General features: G+C 60.4%; 1 protein-coding gene and 1 long non-coding RNA gene across 3 annotated transcripts; one reads left to right on the forward strand and one right to left on the reverse strand.

The window, feature by feature from the left end:
• Positions 1–2,253: 2,253 nt before the first annotated feature.
• DHX16 (DEAH-box helicase 16) lies at positions 2,254–14,492 on the forward strand. Of its 2 annotated transcripts, XM_034757563.1 has the most exons (20): positions 2,254–2,454; positions 3,122–3,363; positions 3,481–3,637; positions 4,224–4,280; positions 4,572–4,826; positions 5,620–5,844; positions 6,436–6,624; positions 7,050–7,160; positions 7,684–7,799; positions 8,125–8,335; positions 8,883–8,981; positions 9,071–9,223; positions 9,916–10,056; positions 10,730–10,892; positions 11,805–11,923; positions 12,283–12,350; positions 12,565–12,727; positions 13,322–13,483; positions 13,561–13,734; positions 14,236–14,492. In XM_034757563.1, exons 1-20 carry the CDS (start codon positions 2,254–2,256, stop codon positions 14,362–14,364), a joined length of 3,135 nt encoding a protein of 1,044 aa, XP_034613454.1. In that variant the 3' UTR covers positions 14,365–14,492. The 2 variants fall into 2 exon arrangements, with proteins under 2 accessions (XP_034613454.1, XP_034613456.1); XM_034757565.1 differs by lacking the exons at positions 2,254–2,454; positions 3,122–3,363; positions 3,481–3,637; ... (2 more) ...; positions 5,620–5,844; positions 6,436–6,624 and having other exon boundaries at positions 7,051–7,160; positions 7,695–7,799.
• On the reverse strand, positions 11,323–12,580 carry LOC117870425. The gene is made up of 2 exons (XR_004643979.1): positions 12,456–12,580; positions 11,323–12,425 (listed from the first exon to the last, which is right to left on the reverse strand). It is a non-coding gene; the product is annotated as an uncharacterized LOC117870425 (long non-coding RNA).
• Positions 14,493–14,586: the final 94 nt, after the last annotated feature.

Genomic DNA, 14,586 nt, shown 5'->3' on the forward strand with positions numbered 1-14,586 from the left:
GGCTCCCATGTGCTCCCTGGAGGTAAGGGTGGGTGCTGCCAGGACCTGGCTCCCACGTGCCCCCTGGGAGTGAGGTGTGGGTGCTGCCAGGACCTCCCATGCACCCCTTAGGGATGAGGGTTGGCACGGTCAGATCCTGTGCGCCCCCTGGTGGTCAAGCTCTGCTCTGTGGGCACCCTAACTCCCATTCCCCATCTCGCTCCCTCTACTGGTGAGGCATTGACGATGCAGGAGCCCCCGCTCTTGTCTCGCCTGCTCACCCCCAGCAGTCACTGCACTGTGGAAGACAATGTACCTCCCACGCCCCCTAGTGGTGGGGGTGCTGCTCTGCCTCCCATTCCATGTCTCCCTGACTCCCAGCAGTCAGAGCTCTGCACTGGATTGCTGCAGCCCCAGCATTGAAATCCCTGCTAGCGTTGCAAAGATCAAATCCTACAAGGCCGGTCAACCCCTCAGCTGCCTCTGTAGCGACCCATCAAAGAACAGCACTGAGACGGGCCTATGATGAGAATGAGTCTTTGCTGATTGCCGGAGTTAAGCTGGAGACAATGAACTAATATGTGGGAAGTCAACTCATATGCCTGGAAATAGAGATAAGAGCCAGGTCTGTAAAAACTGTGAAGATCCTACTTTGGAAGGCAACTCACACACTGTTAAATATGGTACGGAGCCAGTTAGGGAGACACATCGTATTCCTGGAAACATGGTAAAGTGCCTAGTGAAGAATGTGACTAACAGGCCTAGAAATAGGGTTGACTCATGGCCAGAAATAAAGAATCAGACAGGGAGCTGATTTGTCTGTATATATGGTAAAACGCCTAGTCAGGAAGTTGACTCGTATGCTAGTAAATACAGTACAATGTCAACTGAGGAACCAGCTTCAAAGGAAGGAAGCAGGAAGCTGACTCATACTCAGTTAATTATGGTTAAGGAGCTGAATGTGGTGGATACACATCTAGTTACAGTAAGGAACCAAATGAGGGCAGCAGCGCATAATTGTAATAATGTTGGCTACTACAAGGGTAGTCGGTTGGGGTAAAGACCTTAATGAGAGGTGACATGTCTATAGTTATAATTACGGGGAGGGCTTGAGTACAGCTGCAGCTCATATAACAATTAAGATTCAGAACAGAACCAGGGCTGCTGCTCTTACACAGGTTATATGGTACAGACCATAGACTGGAGTTGTGGCTCGTAAGCTGGTGATTATAGTGAAGAGCCAAGTTGAGGGTGCAGCCTGCACCCGAATTCTTATGGTACAGGTCCCAATAGGAGCTGAGGCTCATATATTAGTAATTATGGTAGAGGATTGACTCAAAGCGGGGACCATACATTGGCCACTACAGTACTGGCCCTTGGTGCTGTGGCATGTACCCTGGTGCAAACCCCATTCGGGATGTAACCTGTCCTTTGTTAATTATGGTACAGATCCATGCTAGAGCCCATACATGGTTAATTATGGTACAGACCCGAACTGGTGCTGCAGTTTATATTACAGTAATTACAGTGCAGACCAAAATTGCACCTGTGGATCATAGATCGCTAATTATAGTACATTCCTAACTTGGGTTTGTGACTTATATACCTGTACTTACGGTAAAGACCTGGAGTCTCCATGCGGCGCCTCCCCACCAAATTACTATGAGGACCCAAACTGGGCTGTGCTCGTGGCTGCAGTTGGTATGATGATAATTACAGTAAAATGCCCAACCCTGGGGTGGGGTGCATATATCCATAATGACAGTACAAGGTGAAAATGGGGGCGGGGCACAAACTCCTGTAATTACAGTAAACTGACAGGTGGTGGGGTGCATCTCACACCGTGCGATTACGGTAGGGAGCCTGGTGGCTTATATCCCTGTGATTACGGTAGCAACACCAGCTGGAGAATGAGCAATTGGTATTCCTGTGATTACAGGACTCTCAGGAGTCCGCCTGAGAAGAAACAACTCATATTTCCGTCATTACTGTAAGGAGTCGGACACAAAAGAAGAGGCTCATGTTCCTGTAATTACGACCAGAGCTCTTTGTTACGGTTGCTATTCTATTCGTTACGGTACCGGCGGGACTTAGGTTTAGAGATCTGCCGTCCATATACCACTCATTACGGTAAAGGGCGGAGCGCAGTTGCCTCATTCCGGCTCAGCGCTGGCGCACTGTACAGACCCCTCGCCCCGGAAGTGGTTGGTCCGGTGGGGGTCACGTGACCCGGAAGCGGCCAGCGGGAGGTACGGTGGCCCGGGCGGGCGGAGGATGGCGGCGCTGGAGCGGTGGGTGTCGGGGGAGCTGCACGCGCTGCTGGGGCTGAGCGAGCGGCACGTGGTCGGGTTCCTGCTCGGCCTGGCCCGGCGCAGCCGCAGCCCCGACGAGCTGCTGAATCGCCTGGAGGAGACGGAGACTCTGCGCGTGAGCGAGCCGGCCGTGCGCGCCTTCGCCCAGCGCCTCTGGGAACAGGTGGGCGGGGCTAGTGGGGACGGAGGGGGCGCTGAGGGGGCGGGTCCAACCGAAGTAGGAGGGGCTAGTGGAGCTGAGGGGGCGGGGTCACAATGGAGGGGTGGGGGTGAGGGGCGGGGTCACAATGGGGGGGTGGGACTGAGGGGAGAGTGTCACATTGGAGGGGGAGGGTCACGCTGGAGGGGCTAACTGGAGTTGAAGGGGGCCTCAGGCAAGGGGCTGAAGGGACTGGGGAGAGGAGGGACACGTGGAGTGCCTAGGGGAGGGGGTGGGGTTAGTGGGGCTGAAGGGGAAGGGCCTGTGAACAAAGAGAGCAGGAGCAGAGGGGATGAGGGAGAAGCCAAGGGGGAGTGTCCTGTGAGCTTAGTGGGCGGGGCTTGTGGAAAGACGGGATGGGGTTAGCTGTAGGAGTGAGGCCTCGGTGTGGAAGTGGAGGGAGGGAGAGGAGGATGTAGGGAGGAGTTACCGGGGTGAGGACCATGTGGGAAGGGGAAGGATTATCAGGGAAGGGGTAAAAGTGGGAGGAGCCTTTGTGAAGGGGGAGGAGCTAGCTGCAGGGGAGGGACCTGTGCACTAACGGGAGGAGCTTTATGGAGGAGGCTGGGGATCAGGGAGGGCGTGCTGGCCGTGCGCTGTTTCTAACCCCCATCTTTCCCCCAACTCCCAGATCCCACGTTCGGCCCCCCAGGAGCGTCCGGCCCGGGTGGCCGAGCGGGAGGCCCTGGCCCTGCAGCAGAAGAACCGCTCGTACCAGCTGCTGGAGGACAGTGAGGAGGAGGAGGGGAATGGGGGGGCTGCCCCGGGCTCCAAGCGCCGGCCCGAGCAGGGGAAGCACAAAAAGCGGCGCAAACACCTGCGCCGGAAGCAGGAGGAGGCGTCGGAGGAAGAGAACGAAGCAGAGCGGGAGCCGTGAGTGTAGCCTCCACGGGATCCCAGGGGGTGGAGCGGGGGGACAGTCCCCGCACTGGGGGTCCCTGGAGCTGGCTAATGCCCTGACTGTGGTCTCTCACCCTTTCCCGGGTGCAGGGAGCCATCCTTGGAGGGGAAAGACTCAGAGGATGAATGGGACCGCAGTGAGCGAGAGCGTCTGCAGGACCTGGAGGAGCGCGACGCCTTCGCTGAACGGGTCAAGCGCAAGGACAAGGAGAAGACCAGGAACATCCTGGAGCGTTCAGACAAGAAGGTCAGAGCCTGTCCCTGCAGCCAGCATCCGTCCCCCACCCCTTCAGCTGGGTCCCTTCCTGAGCCCTTCCCGTATGTCCTACAACTGGGATCCCTCTCTAACCCCCTACCTCCCTCTGCCAGGATGCCTCCCCGGGATTCCTCTCTGCTCTGAACGTCCCCCTCCACTGCCACAGTCTTGGGATCCCACCTCGGACCCACCCCACCCGCTGCCAGGATCCTATCCCAGGATTCCCCCCCTCCCCCACATTGCTAGGATCCCTTCCTGAGTCCCCGATGCCACCTGCCTCTCCCATGTTGTGCTCTTACTGCTGGATTTCTTCCCTGAAGGGGTGATTGTGAACCCCACAAGCGCTGGAGGGAGCAGAGTCAGAGGGCAGGGATTTGTGGGGAAGAGGAGAAAATTCCAAGTTTATAAGCAAGTTCGGGAGCCCCTCCTGGAAATTCCTGGACCCTTCCCGCTAGGGAGTCTGTCTGCAGCCCGGGCTACTTCATTGGGGTGCCAGGTGGGGTCTGCTTTAGGGGAGGGGAAGGACTGTCTACACAACCTGATCAGTGTGTCTCCCCCCTCCTGTTGTTGGACGCAGGCCTACGAAGAGGCGCAGAAGCGACTGAAGATGGCAGAAGAGGACAAGAAAACTATGGTGAGAGCTTTGTATTTCTCCACCCGTATTTCTGTCTCGCCTCCTGGCTGATCGGAGCTGTACAGACCCATCTAGCCCAGTATCCAGGCCCTAACTCCCTACTGGGGATAGAACCCAGGAGTCCGGACTCCCTGCTCCCCTCCCAGAACTGGGGAATAGAACCCAGGAGTCTTGATTCCAGCTCCCTCTGCTCTAACCTATTAGACCCCACTCCCCTCATAGAGCTGGGGCAAGAACCCAGGGGTCCTGGCTTCCCAGCCAGTGTCCTCAGCCCCTCTCCATCCCCCCCAGATCCCAGAGCTGCGGAAGAAATCGCGCCGGGAGTACCTGGCCAAGCGGGAGCGGGACAAGCTGGAGGACCTGGAGGCGGAGATTGTGGACGAGGAGCACTTGTTCTCGGAGCTGGAGCTGACGACGGCCGAGCAGCGGGAGCTGGAGTACAAGCGCCGGGTGCGCGACCTGGCCAAGGACTACAAGCGGGCGGGCGAGCAGGAGAAACTGGAGAAGAGCAGCCGCTACTACATGCCCGAGGAAAGCCGTGGCAAGGTACCCGCCGCGGGGAGTGGGGGGGAGCTGTGGGAAGGTACCCAACACGGGGGGGCGTTCTCTGAGGGAGAGCATGGCAGGGGAGCACTCTGGGGGAGCTGTGGCAAGGTACCTGCTGTGGGGTTGGGTAAGGCCGGAGGTGGCAGTCTTCCTGGTAGTACCCTGCATAGGGGCCAGTGAAGCATGTGATCTGCAGGGGGTAGCCCTGTAGAAAGATGGGGCAGGTGTCCTTGCCCAGGGGCTGGAGAGATGGAAGGAGGGGGACAACAGGGGCATGGGAGTCCCTGCAGCAGGAGACGGAAGCGTGACCCACTTAAGAACGCCCGCTGGGGGTGAAGGAAGGGGGTTAGGACCCGGCAAGGTGACTGGTCCGTGCCCTATGAGTGTTCCCTGGGGTGGTCCCCTTGTTAGGAGGAAGGAGGGTTGGCATTAGCAGCATGGCTGGCTGGGCCAGCATCATACCGGGGTGGGGAACATCTCCCCCTTGGGGCTGGTTGTACTGAACTGTGGGGGGTCCCCCCCCCGGGGAAGGGCCAGTTTCGGGCTGGCGAAAGGGGCAAGATTGTGGTGGGGACTCAAATCTGGAGCCCCTGCAGCTTGTGCTGTGACCCCTCCTGCCCTGCGATCTCCCCTGCTCCAGTCTTGGGGTGACCCCTGAAGGCTGACCCGCAGCCCACGCGCAGCCGGGGTTGATGTCAGACTTTCCCCAGAGCTGGGCTGTCCCTGGCCCTGCCCCCACGGCGTCCGCTGTGCCGTGACTCAACCCCCGTCCCTCCCCCCCCTCCCCCGGCAGAAGATCCCCGACCGCTATGAGGAGCCGGTGGCGGACGAGCGCGCCACGCCGCGGGATGAGCAGCGGCGCTGGGAGGAGGATCACATTGGGGCGGCTGCCCTGCGCTTCGGGGCCCGCGACGCCGGCCAGCGCCACCCCGGCAAGGACTACGAGTTTGTGCTGGAGGAGGACGAGATGATCCACTTCGTCAGCGCTGTGCATATGCAGGGCACAGCCCAGGGCAAGGTGAGAAATGGGGGCTGGGTCCTTCCCCTGTAGGGGGCGCCAGCTCTGATCCGGCCCTAGGGCAGGGGACTGGCTGGCTCGGGGGGTGAGGAATGGGACATGGGGCCCTTCGCCTCTAGGGGGCATCAGCTCCAATCCAGCCCAGCTGGGGGGATTGGCTGGCTTGGGGGTGGGGCATAGGATGATCATTCCCATCTAGATGTAATAAGTCACCAGGTCTCAGCCCAGCCCCCAGCAGGGCAGCCGTCCCATTCCCAAAGCCCTTCCCTCCACCCATTGTCCGAGCAAGGGAGGCTGAGAGCTAAACAGGCCATGGTGCCGAGCTCCCCTCTGCCCCCTAGAGGGGGATCCCTGCTGGGGCAGCGCTGAGGAGGCCCATGGGGTGAGCAAAAAGGGAACAGTCCCCATTGGGTGAAATGATGGCCTTCCCAGCCCCCTCTCACCCCAACCTGCGTCTCCTGGTCCTCTCTGGCACCGGGAGAACCGAGAACTCTATGGGTTTGACTCCCGTCTGGAGATCCAGCAGCTGTCCCCCCAGCCCGGGTGGAGGGACGGGTGGCTGAGCCAATGATGTCCCATCCCCCTGCTCAGGAGGAGAAGTCGGAGCTGTCAGAGGCGGCGCGGAGGAAGCTGTCCATGCAGGAGGTGCGGCGCAGCCTGCCCGTCTACCCCTACCGCCAGGACCTGCTGGCGGCCATTGCCGAGCACCAGATCCTCATCATCGAGGGGGAGACGGGCTCCGGAAAGACCACGCAGATCCCCCAGTACCTGTACGAGGAGGTAACGGCGTGGCAGGATGGGGCTGGGAGGGGAGGGGGGACTCTTCTCTCCTAGTTAGTGCTGACCCCAGTGCTAGGGGGCGCCGTGCTGCAGGGAGCAGGCTGGGAGGCTCAGTAGGGGGCGCTGTTTCCCTACGATCAGTGCTGGCTGCAATGCAGTGGGGTGGCACTAGGTGGCATTGTGCCGCAGGGAGTGGGGTGGGAAGTCCAGCAGGGGGTATTCTCCCCTCACAGTCAGTGCTGACCCCAGCTGCACCCCTTCCCAGAGGTGGCTGCATCTCTGCACTGGGCGAGCGATCCCTGTGCAGCGTGACGGTGAGGCTGTTATCAGGCTGCCCCACCCTAGAAAAAGCTGCATTTCTGCTCTGGCAGCTGCTCCCGGGGAATTTCCATCCAGTCCCTGGATCGTCTCGTTTCCTTTGTTAGGGCTACACGGAGAAGGGGATGAAGATTGGCTGCACCCAACCCAGACGAGTGGCGGCCATGAGCGTCGCGGCCAGAGTCTCTCAGGAAATGGGAGTTAAGCTTGGTAACGAGGTATGTGACTGGTGGGTTCGTTATCCCCTTCCCCGCTTGCCTGAACCAGAAGCAGCCCCCTTAGAAAGGACAGGCCCCATGTCCTTTCTCCCACCCCCCTGGGTAGCGAGTCCCCTTGCCCTGGGCCTGGATCAGAGCCAGTGCCCCCTAGATGGGAAAGGTCCCATGTCCCAGTCCTCACTCCCCTGAGCCAACTAGTCCCCCTGCCCTCAGACCAGCTGGGAGCTAATGCCCCATGGAGGGAAAAGGCCCTTGTCGCTTTCCTTGTGACTACAATTAACTGGGTCCATTCCTGTGCCCCCTCCACCCCCACCCACCAGAGATGTGGGAGGTCTCCTTGTTTCTCTTCGGCTCCCCCGTGTGGTCAAAGCCGGGCCTCCACTGGAGCTGACTGCAGGCAGAAGCAGCTCACTGAAAAACAGTGCCCCGAGCGGGACCGTGGAGTGCTCTCATTGGCCGACGGGTGCCAGCCACGCTGCCGGTGGTTTTGCGGTAGCTCGGGCTAATCCCTCCTGCCTGGCAGGTGGGCTACAGCATTCGCTTTGAGGACTGCACGTCGGAGCGCACGCTGCTCAAGTACATGACGGACGGCATGCTGCTGCGGGAGTTCCTGACCGAGCCCGACCTCTCCAGCTACAGGTGAGCCTCGCTGGGGGGCGGCATGGGGCAGGGCTGGGACGCTGTCCCCCGGCAGTCAGTACTGGCGCCAATACCCCAATGTGGCTCTAGGGGGTATCGTGCTGCAAGGGGTGGGGCTGGGATGCTCTCCCCTGGCAGTCAGTACTGGCACCAATACTCCAATGTGGCGCTAGGGGGCGCTGTGCTGCAGGGGCAGGGCTGGGACGCTCTCCCCGGCAGTCAATACTGGCACCAATACCCCAATGTGGCTCTAGGGGGTGCTGTGTTGCAGGGAGCAGGGCCGTTCCTGACACACTCACACACATACCCTCTCCCCCTCGCGCAGCGTGATCATCATAGACGAGGCCCATGAGCGCACCCTCCACACCGACATCCTGTTTGGCCTGATCAAGGACATCGCCCGGTTCCGCCCGGCGCTCAAGGTGCTGATTGCCAGCGCCACCCTGGACACCGAGCGCTTCTCCACGTTCTTCGATGACGCACCCATCTTCCGCATCCCCGGGCGCCGCTTCCCTGTGGACATCTTCTACACCAAGGTCTGGGGAGGGAAGATGTGGGGGCCCCTCGGGGGCAGAATGGGGGGCAGCATGGTGTGATCGCTGGCCGTGGGAAGGTGTGGGGTGGGGCGTTTTTGCAGGATCGTTGTGGGTGGAGGGGTTCTGGGGGAAGAATAGAGAAGATTGTGGCCAGGAGGGGGAGGTATGTGGGGGGGGGGGGGGGGGGGGGGGGGGGGGAAGCATGACCCAAGAGAAGGCATGGGGTTCCAGGGGGGGGAGGGGAGGAGGTGTGGCTAGGATGGGGCAGCATGACCAGGAGGAGGTGGGTCGGAAACTTGACGTGGCCAGCAGGGGGTGACATGGAGAGATCTGTGAGAGCAGGGTGTGGGGCATACATGAGACAGGCAGCCAGGGGGCGGAGCAAGTCCGAGAGGAGGGCTCCAGGGGCCGGTTGGAGGGGGGACAGGGTGGGGTCTGGGAAGCAGCGTCTGAATGTTGAGGGAGGGGGGCGAGAAAGGCTCCAGTCACGCCGTGGGGCAGGGAGTGTCGGGAGCTGAGCTCTGACCCCGGTGTTACCCCTCTCTAGGCCCCCGAGGCCGATTACCTGGAGGCCTGCGTGGTGTCAGTGCTGCAGATCCACGTCACCCAGGCGCCCGGCGACATCCTGGTCTTCCTCACTGGCCAGGTAAGTGCCTGACCCCGCCCCCTACAGGGCCTGGCCACACCCCCTGCAGTGTCTGACCCTCACCCCACCTTTGGCTCCGCCCCCTGCAGGAGGAGATCGAGGCCTGCTGCGAGATGCTGCAGGAACGCTGCCGCCGCCTGGGCTCCAAGATCCCCGAGCTGCTGGTGCTGCCCATCTACGCCAACCTGCCCTCCGACATGCAGGCCAAGATCTTCGAGCCCACCCCGCCCGGGGCCCGGAAGGTGAGGGGTGGGGTGGGGTGGGGTGGAGCTTGGGGGTGTTGGGATGCAGGAGAGGTGCTTAAACCTCTGGGGCGGGACTTCGGGGGGATAGATGGGCTTGGGCGTGGCCTATGGGGAGGGGTTTGAGGTGGAGGGAGGGGCTGTGAGCTCTGGGGCATGGCTTCAGGAGTAGCTGATTTAGTGAGCTGGGAGCATGGCTTTTGGGGTAGATGGGCTTGTGGGAGGAGCTTAGAGGTCCGGGGGTGTGGTTTTGTGGGTAGATTGCAGAGGATGGGATTTAGCTTTCTGGGGGCGTGACTTCAAGGATAGCTCAGTTTATGGGAGGGGCTTTGTGGGCATGGCTACATGGGGTAGATGGCTGAGTGGGCAGGGCTTACAGCTCCGGAGGTGTGGCTTCAGGGGTAGGTGGCTGGGGAAGGGATGGGATGAAAGAAGTTTGTATGTGTGGTTGGGGCAGCAAGGGAGGAGTTTTTGAAGGGGCGGGACTATGAAGAGGAGGGGCTGTGGAGGGGGCGGTGCTTAGGTGCATACACTCCTCCCCCACAGTCCCTGCTCAGCAGCTGTGACTGACTGAGGACCAGGGGACCAGACAGGCCACCGCACAGGGGGACCCCAGGGTGTCTCCTGAGGGCCAGGGCTGGCTGACTCCTTCCCCTCCACCAGCTGATGAGGTGTCTCCCCACCCCTCGCAGGTCGTCGTGGCGACTAACATCGCAGAGACCTCGCTGACTATTGATGGGATTATCTACGTCATCGACCCAGGGTTCTGCAAGCAAAAGAGCTACAACGCCCGCACTGGCATGGAGTCCCTGATCGTCACACCCTGCTCCCGGGTATGGGACCCACTGCCCTTGGGGTACAGCGCCCGCCCCAACCACCCCTCTTGGGGTACAGCGCCCGCCCCGGCCTGGAGTCCCTGATTGTCACACCCTGCTCCTGGGTATGGGACCCTCCCCACCACTGCCCTTGAGGTACAGCGCCTGCCCCGACCCCCTGCCTCCCTACCACTGCCCTCGGGGTACAGCGCCTGCCCTGACCCCTTGCCTCCCTACCACGCCCCTTGTGGTACTGCGCCCACCCCAACCACCCCCCTTGGGGTACAGCACCCACCCCAGCCTGGAGTCCCTGATCGTCATGCCCTGCTCCTGGGTATGGGACCCCCCACCCCCCGAGGGCACAGCACTTGCCACAAACCACCCCCCCGTCCCCCCGCTCCCCTACCACCCCCCTCGGGGTACAGCACCCGCCCCGACCCTCTGCCTCCCAACCACCGCCATCAGAGTACAGTGCCTATCCCGGCCTGGAGTCCCTGATCGTCACACCCTGCTCCCGGGTACGGGGACTTCTCCACAGCCCCAACACCCGCTCCAGATACAGGACATCCCCCCTTCTCCCCATTTCCCATGTTATGACGATAGGGCCCAGGTTACAGGGTTCACGTGGGGTCAGAGGGTCCCGTATCTCCGCGCACGTGCCCTCATCTCACACCCGTCTCCCCCTCCCCAGGCCTCCGCCAACCAGCGGGCTGGGCGCGCCGGGCGCGTGGCTGCTGGGAAATGCTTCCGCCTCTACACTGCCTGGGCCTACAAGAACGAGATGGAGGAGACCACGGTGCCGGAGATCCAGAGGACCAACCTGGGCAACGTGGTGCTGCTGCTCAAGAGTCTGGGTGAGCAGGGGGCCTGCCCAGGACGGGGGGGATGGAGCTTGCCGGGGGGAGGAGGGGGGGTGAGCTCCACTGCCTGACCCCAAGGAGGATAAAAATCATATTTGTTTTAATCAGCTCAGTTTTATTTAAATGAACTACGGGTTGGTTTTCGAAAATCACCTATTTAACATTACATGTGCAAGGCTGACCACCTGGGTTAAGGCCTCAGCATCCTCTCAGCTGCTGCTTTGATGAATGTGTATTCTGTTACTAGCCACGCAGCGCACACTGGTTGAATTGTTAAAGTACGTCACGCCACTGCCTTCATGGCAGTCACTGGCTAAGCACCTGAGGGTGCTGAAGTGCTAAGCCAGCTGTAACCCCTTCTACAGGGGCAGAGAGAAGCTTGTCATCATTTCACTTGAACAAATAGGTTAGTTCTCAGTGCAAATCACGTTTAACTAAACGTTTATTTTTGATGGCTCCAGCACCTTTCGGTCAGCTTTACAACTTTACAATGCTGGTTTTTTAGGCCAAAATCCAATTCCAATTTCCATCCCAAAACACCGCTTGAGACACATCACGGGTAAACGGTTCATCAACCGGAGACCCATCCTTTGCTATTTTCTAACATCATAAACAATGTAAAAATGAAGAATGCCCATAGCAGCAAAGCTTCTAATTGCTTAGATAAAGGTGTATCCATCTACTGTGTCCTGGCTAGCAAAAAGAAGCGTCTGGTTACTGCGAAGGCTAGCTGGAGATGCAGACTGGCACGTTCTAACAGTTCTCCACCAGTGAGGATCAATCTGGCTTTAGGCAAATAACTACAAAGTACCAATGCAAAACAAGAGGCAGAGCGGTGATTTCAATCGAGGTTTCCTGCTTGCTGATTTAAATCCCGCCACCTTGCCTGCCCCCTCTCTCTCGCAGGCATCAACGACCTCATCCACTTTGACTTCATGGACCCGCCACCCCATGAGACCCTGGTGCTGGCCCTGGAGCAGCTGTATGCCCTGGGCGCGCTCAACCACCTTGGGGAGCTCACCAAGGTAAGGGGGAGGTCCTCCCGTAGCAAAAGTAGGGAGTCTCTGTGCTGCTAGGGGCACCTTTGCTTGTTGGGACCCAGGACTCCCCTGTTGGGACACCCCCATGCTCCAGGGCAGGATCTGAGCCTCATGCCTGGGGGTCAGGAAGGAATCTTCACACACACCCTTCCCTCTGTGGGATAACACTGACCAGTGAGTCGTAGCATGGGGAGGGCTTTGCTGTCTTGGGGAGAGAAGGGCAGAGCTAGATGGGCCTATGGGTCTGATCCAGGGTGGCCAGCAGATGGGATAGCAGGCTAGATGGGCCCAAGGAGTGATCAGAAGGTGGGGGAACGAGTCTCTGACGTCTCTCTCTCTCCTAGCTGGGCCGGAAGATGGCAGAGCTGCCCGTGGACCCCATGCTGTCCAAGATGATCCTGGCCTCAGAGCAGTGAGTCCCCCTTTCCTCTTCAAAAGCTCTAGTGCCCCCATCCCTGGCTCCTCTCTCACCTCCACCCAGGCTCAGCTGCTGGGCTGCAGCCCGCCCCGGGCTCACCAGCTGCCTTCGCCCCTGAAGGGTCATGTTTCCCAAGCCCTGTTCTGGTCAGCTCTCCAGGGGCGGGCTTCCCCACTCTCTAACGCTGCCTCCCCCCGGGGCTCCGCAGGTACAAGTGCTCAGAGCAGATCCTCTCCATTGCGGCCATGCTGTCTGTCAACAACTCCATCTTCTACCGGCCCAAGGACAAGGTGGTGCACGCTGACAACGCCCGCATGAACTTCTTCCTGCCCGGTGGGGACCACCTGGTGTTGCTCAACGTCTACACCCAGGTGAGGGGGCAGGGAAGGGACATGGGGCCTTCCCCTCCCTCCCCCCATGGGAGGGGGGCGGTGCCCATTCTGATCCATCCTAAGGTGGGGGGACTGGGTGGTCAGGGATGGGACACACAGGGCCGGTTCCAGGCACTAGCCCTCCAAGCATGTGCTTGGGGCAGCACCTGGAGGGGGGTGGCGCTCACCCGAGGAGAGTGGGGCCACGGGCTCGCCGCCCTCCCCCGGCGCTCCGGCCAGCTGGGGAGAGCAGGGCCGCAGCCAGGCTCGGCCCCCTTCCCTGCTGTGCTCCCCGCCAGGGGGCGGAGGGAGGCTTTTTTGCCTAGGGCAGCAAAAAAGCCAGAGCCAGCCCCGGGGACCAATTCCCCTCCAGCCCCATGGTCCAGGGGACTGGCTGGCACCAGGGGTAGGGAATGGGGAACACTGGGTGTGCTTGCTCCAATCCAGCCCCAGGATGGAGGGGAATGTGATATTCCAGCCCCTGCACTGCGGACTAGGTTACAGTACAGGGTCTCCAAGCTGCCCTTACCAGCTAGGTAAAGTCTGCGGGGAGCTCAGGCTCACAGCTGGCTCTGACCCCTGCCCCACCCCCAGTGGGTGGAGAGCGCTTTCTCCATGCAGTGGTGCTACGAGAACTTCATCCAGTTCCGCTCCATGAGGCGGGCGCGGGACGTGCGGGAGCAGCTGGAGGGGCTGATGGAGCGCATCGAGGTGGACCTCACCTCCAGCGAGGGAGACTACGTTCCCATCCGCAAGGTAACCCCCGCCCCCATCGCCCTGCCCCATCCCCCATCTTCTTGCCCCTCACTGACCCTCCCTGCTCTCCCTCCCAGGCTATCACCGCTGGCTTCTTCTACCACACGGCCCGCCTGACCCGCACCGGCTACAAGACAGTCAAGCACCAGCAGACGGTCTTCGTCCACCCCAACAGCTGCCTCTTCGAGGAGCAGCCCCGCTGGCTCATCTACCACGAGCTGGTCTTCACCACCAAAGAGTTCATGAGACAGGTACGCCCGCCGGTGGCAGCGGGACATGCTGGGTCTCCCGTCTCCGGGCGGGGTAGCCCAAAGCATTGTGGGATGCTTCCTCGTACGCAGCCTAGGCCTAGAGGGGAGGGGCTTATAGCCCTGGTACAATGGTGCCAAGGAGAGACCCTGGGCAGCAGGGCTTGGGTACAGCTTCCACCAGCTGGGAAGCCAGCCCTGTACTTAGATTGCTGCACTGCACCCTCCAGCCACCAGAAGGCCCCTTCCTGTTCTGTCCTCCCTGAGAAGGGGTAGCCCCTGGTGTGGCACCTCTGATCCGTGTTAACCCCTTCCACTTCCTGCTGGGGGGCAGAGATAGACTTCATTAGCATAAAAGGGGTGGAGCTTTTAGGCCCAGATTTATTTAAAGGGCTAGTCCTGGCATTTTGGACCACTGCCCAGCTCCCTCTTGTTGTACGCTCGTCCACTAGGAGGTGCTGCACCAAAGGGGGCACTTGCTGACCCCTTGTCTCCCTCCTGCAGGTCATAGAGATCGACAGCACGTGGCTGCTGGAGGTGGCCCCTCATTACTACAAGGCGAAGGAGCTGGAGGACGCCTCTGCTAAGAAGCTGCCCAAGAAAGTGGGCAAGACACGGGAGGAGCTGGGCTAGAGGCCAAAGCCGGCCCCTCAGGACTGGGTTATTTTGGGGGAGGCTACCCCTTTTCTATGGACTCTGTACAGCTGTATAGTGTGTTCTGGCCAAGGAGGGCAGCAGAAACAAAGCGATTTTTAAATTAACCCGACCTGGTCTCCTCCCCTCCTCAGGCTAATGGCTGCAGAGCCCGGCCACCCTTGGAAGACCATCTGGCTCCCTGGTGTGGGTGTAAGTGCA

Source organism: Trachemys scripta, unplaced genomic scaffold, assembly GCF_013100865.1.
Source record: "Trachemys scripta elegans isolate TJP31775 unplaced genomic scaffold, CAS_Tse_1.0 scaffold_28, whole genome shotgun sequence".
NCBI lineage: Eukaryota > Metazoa > Chordata > Testudines > Emydidae > Trachemys > Trachemys scripta.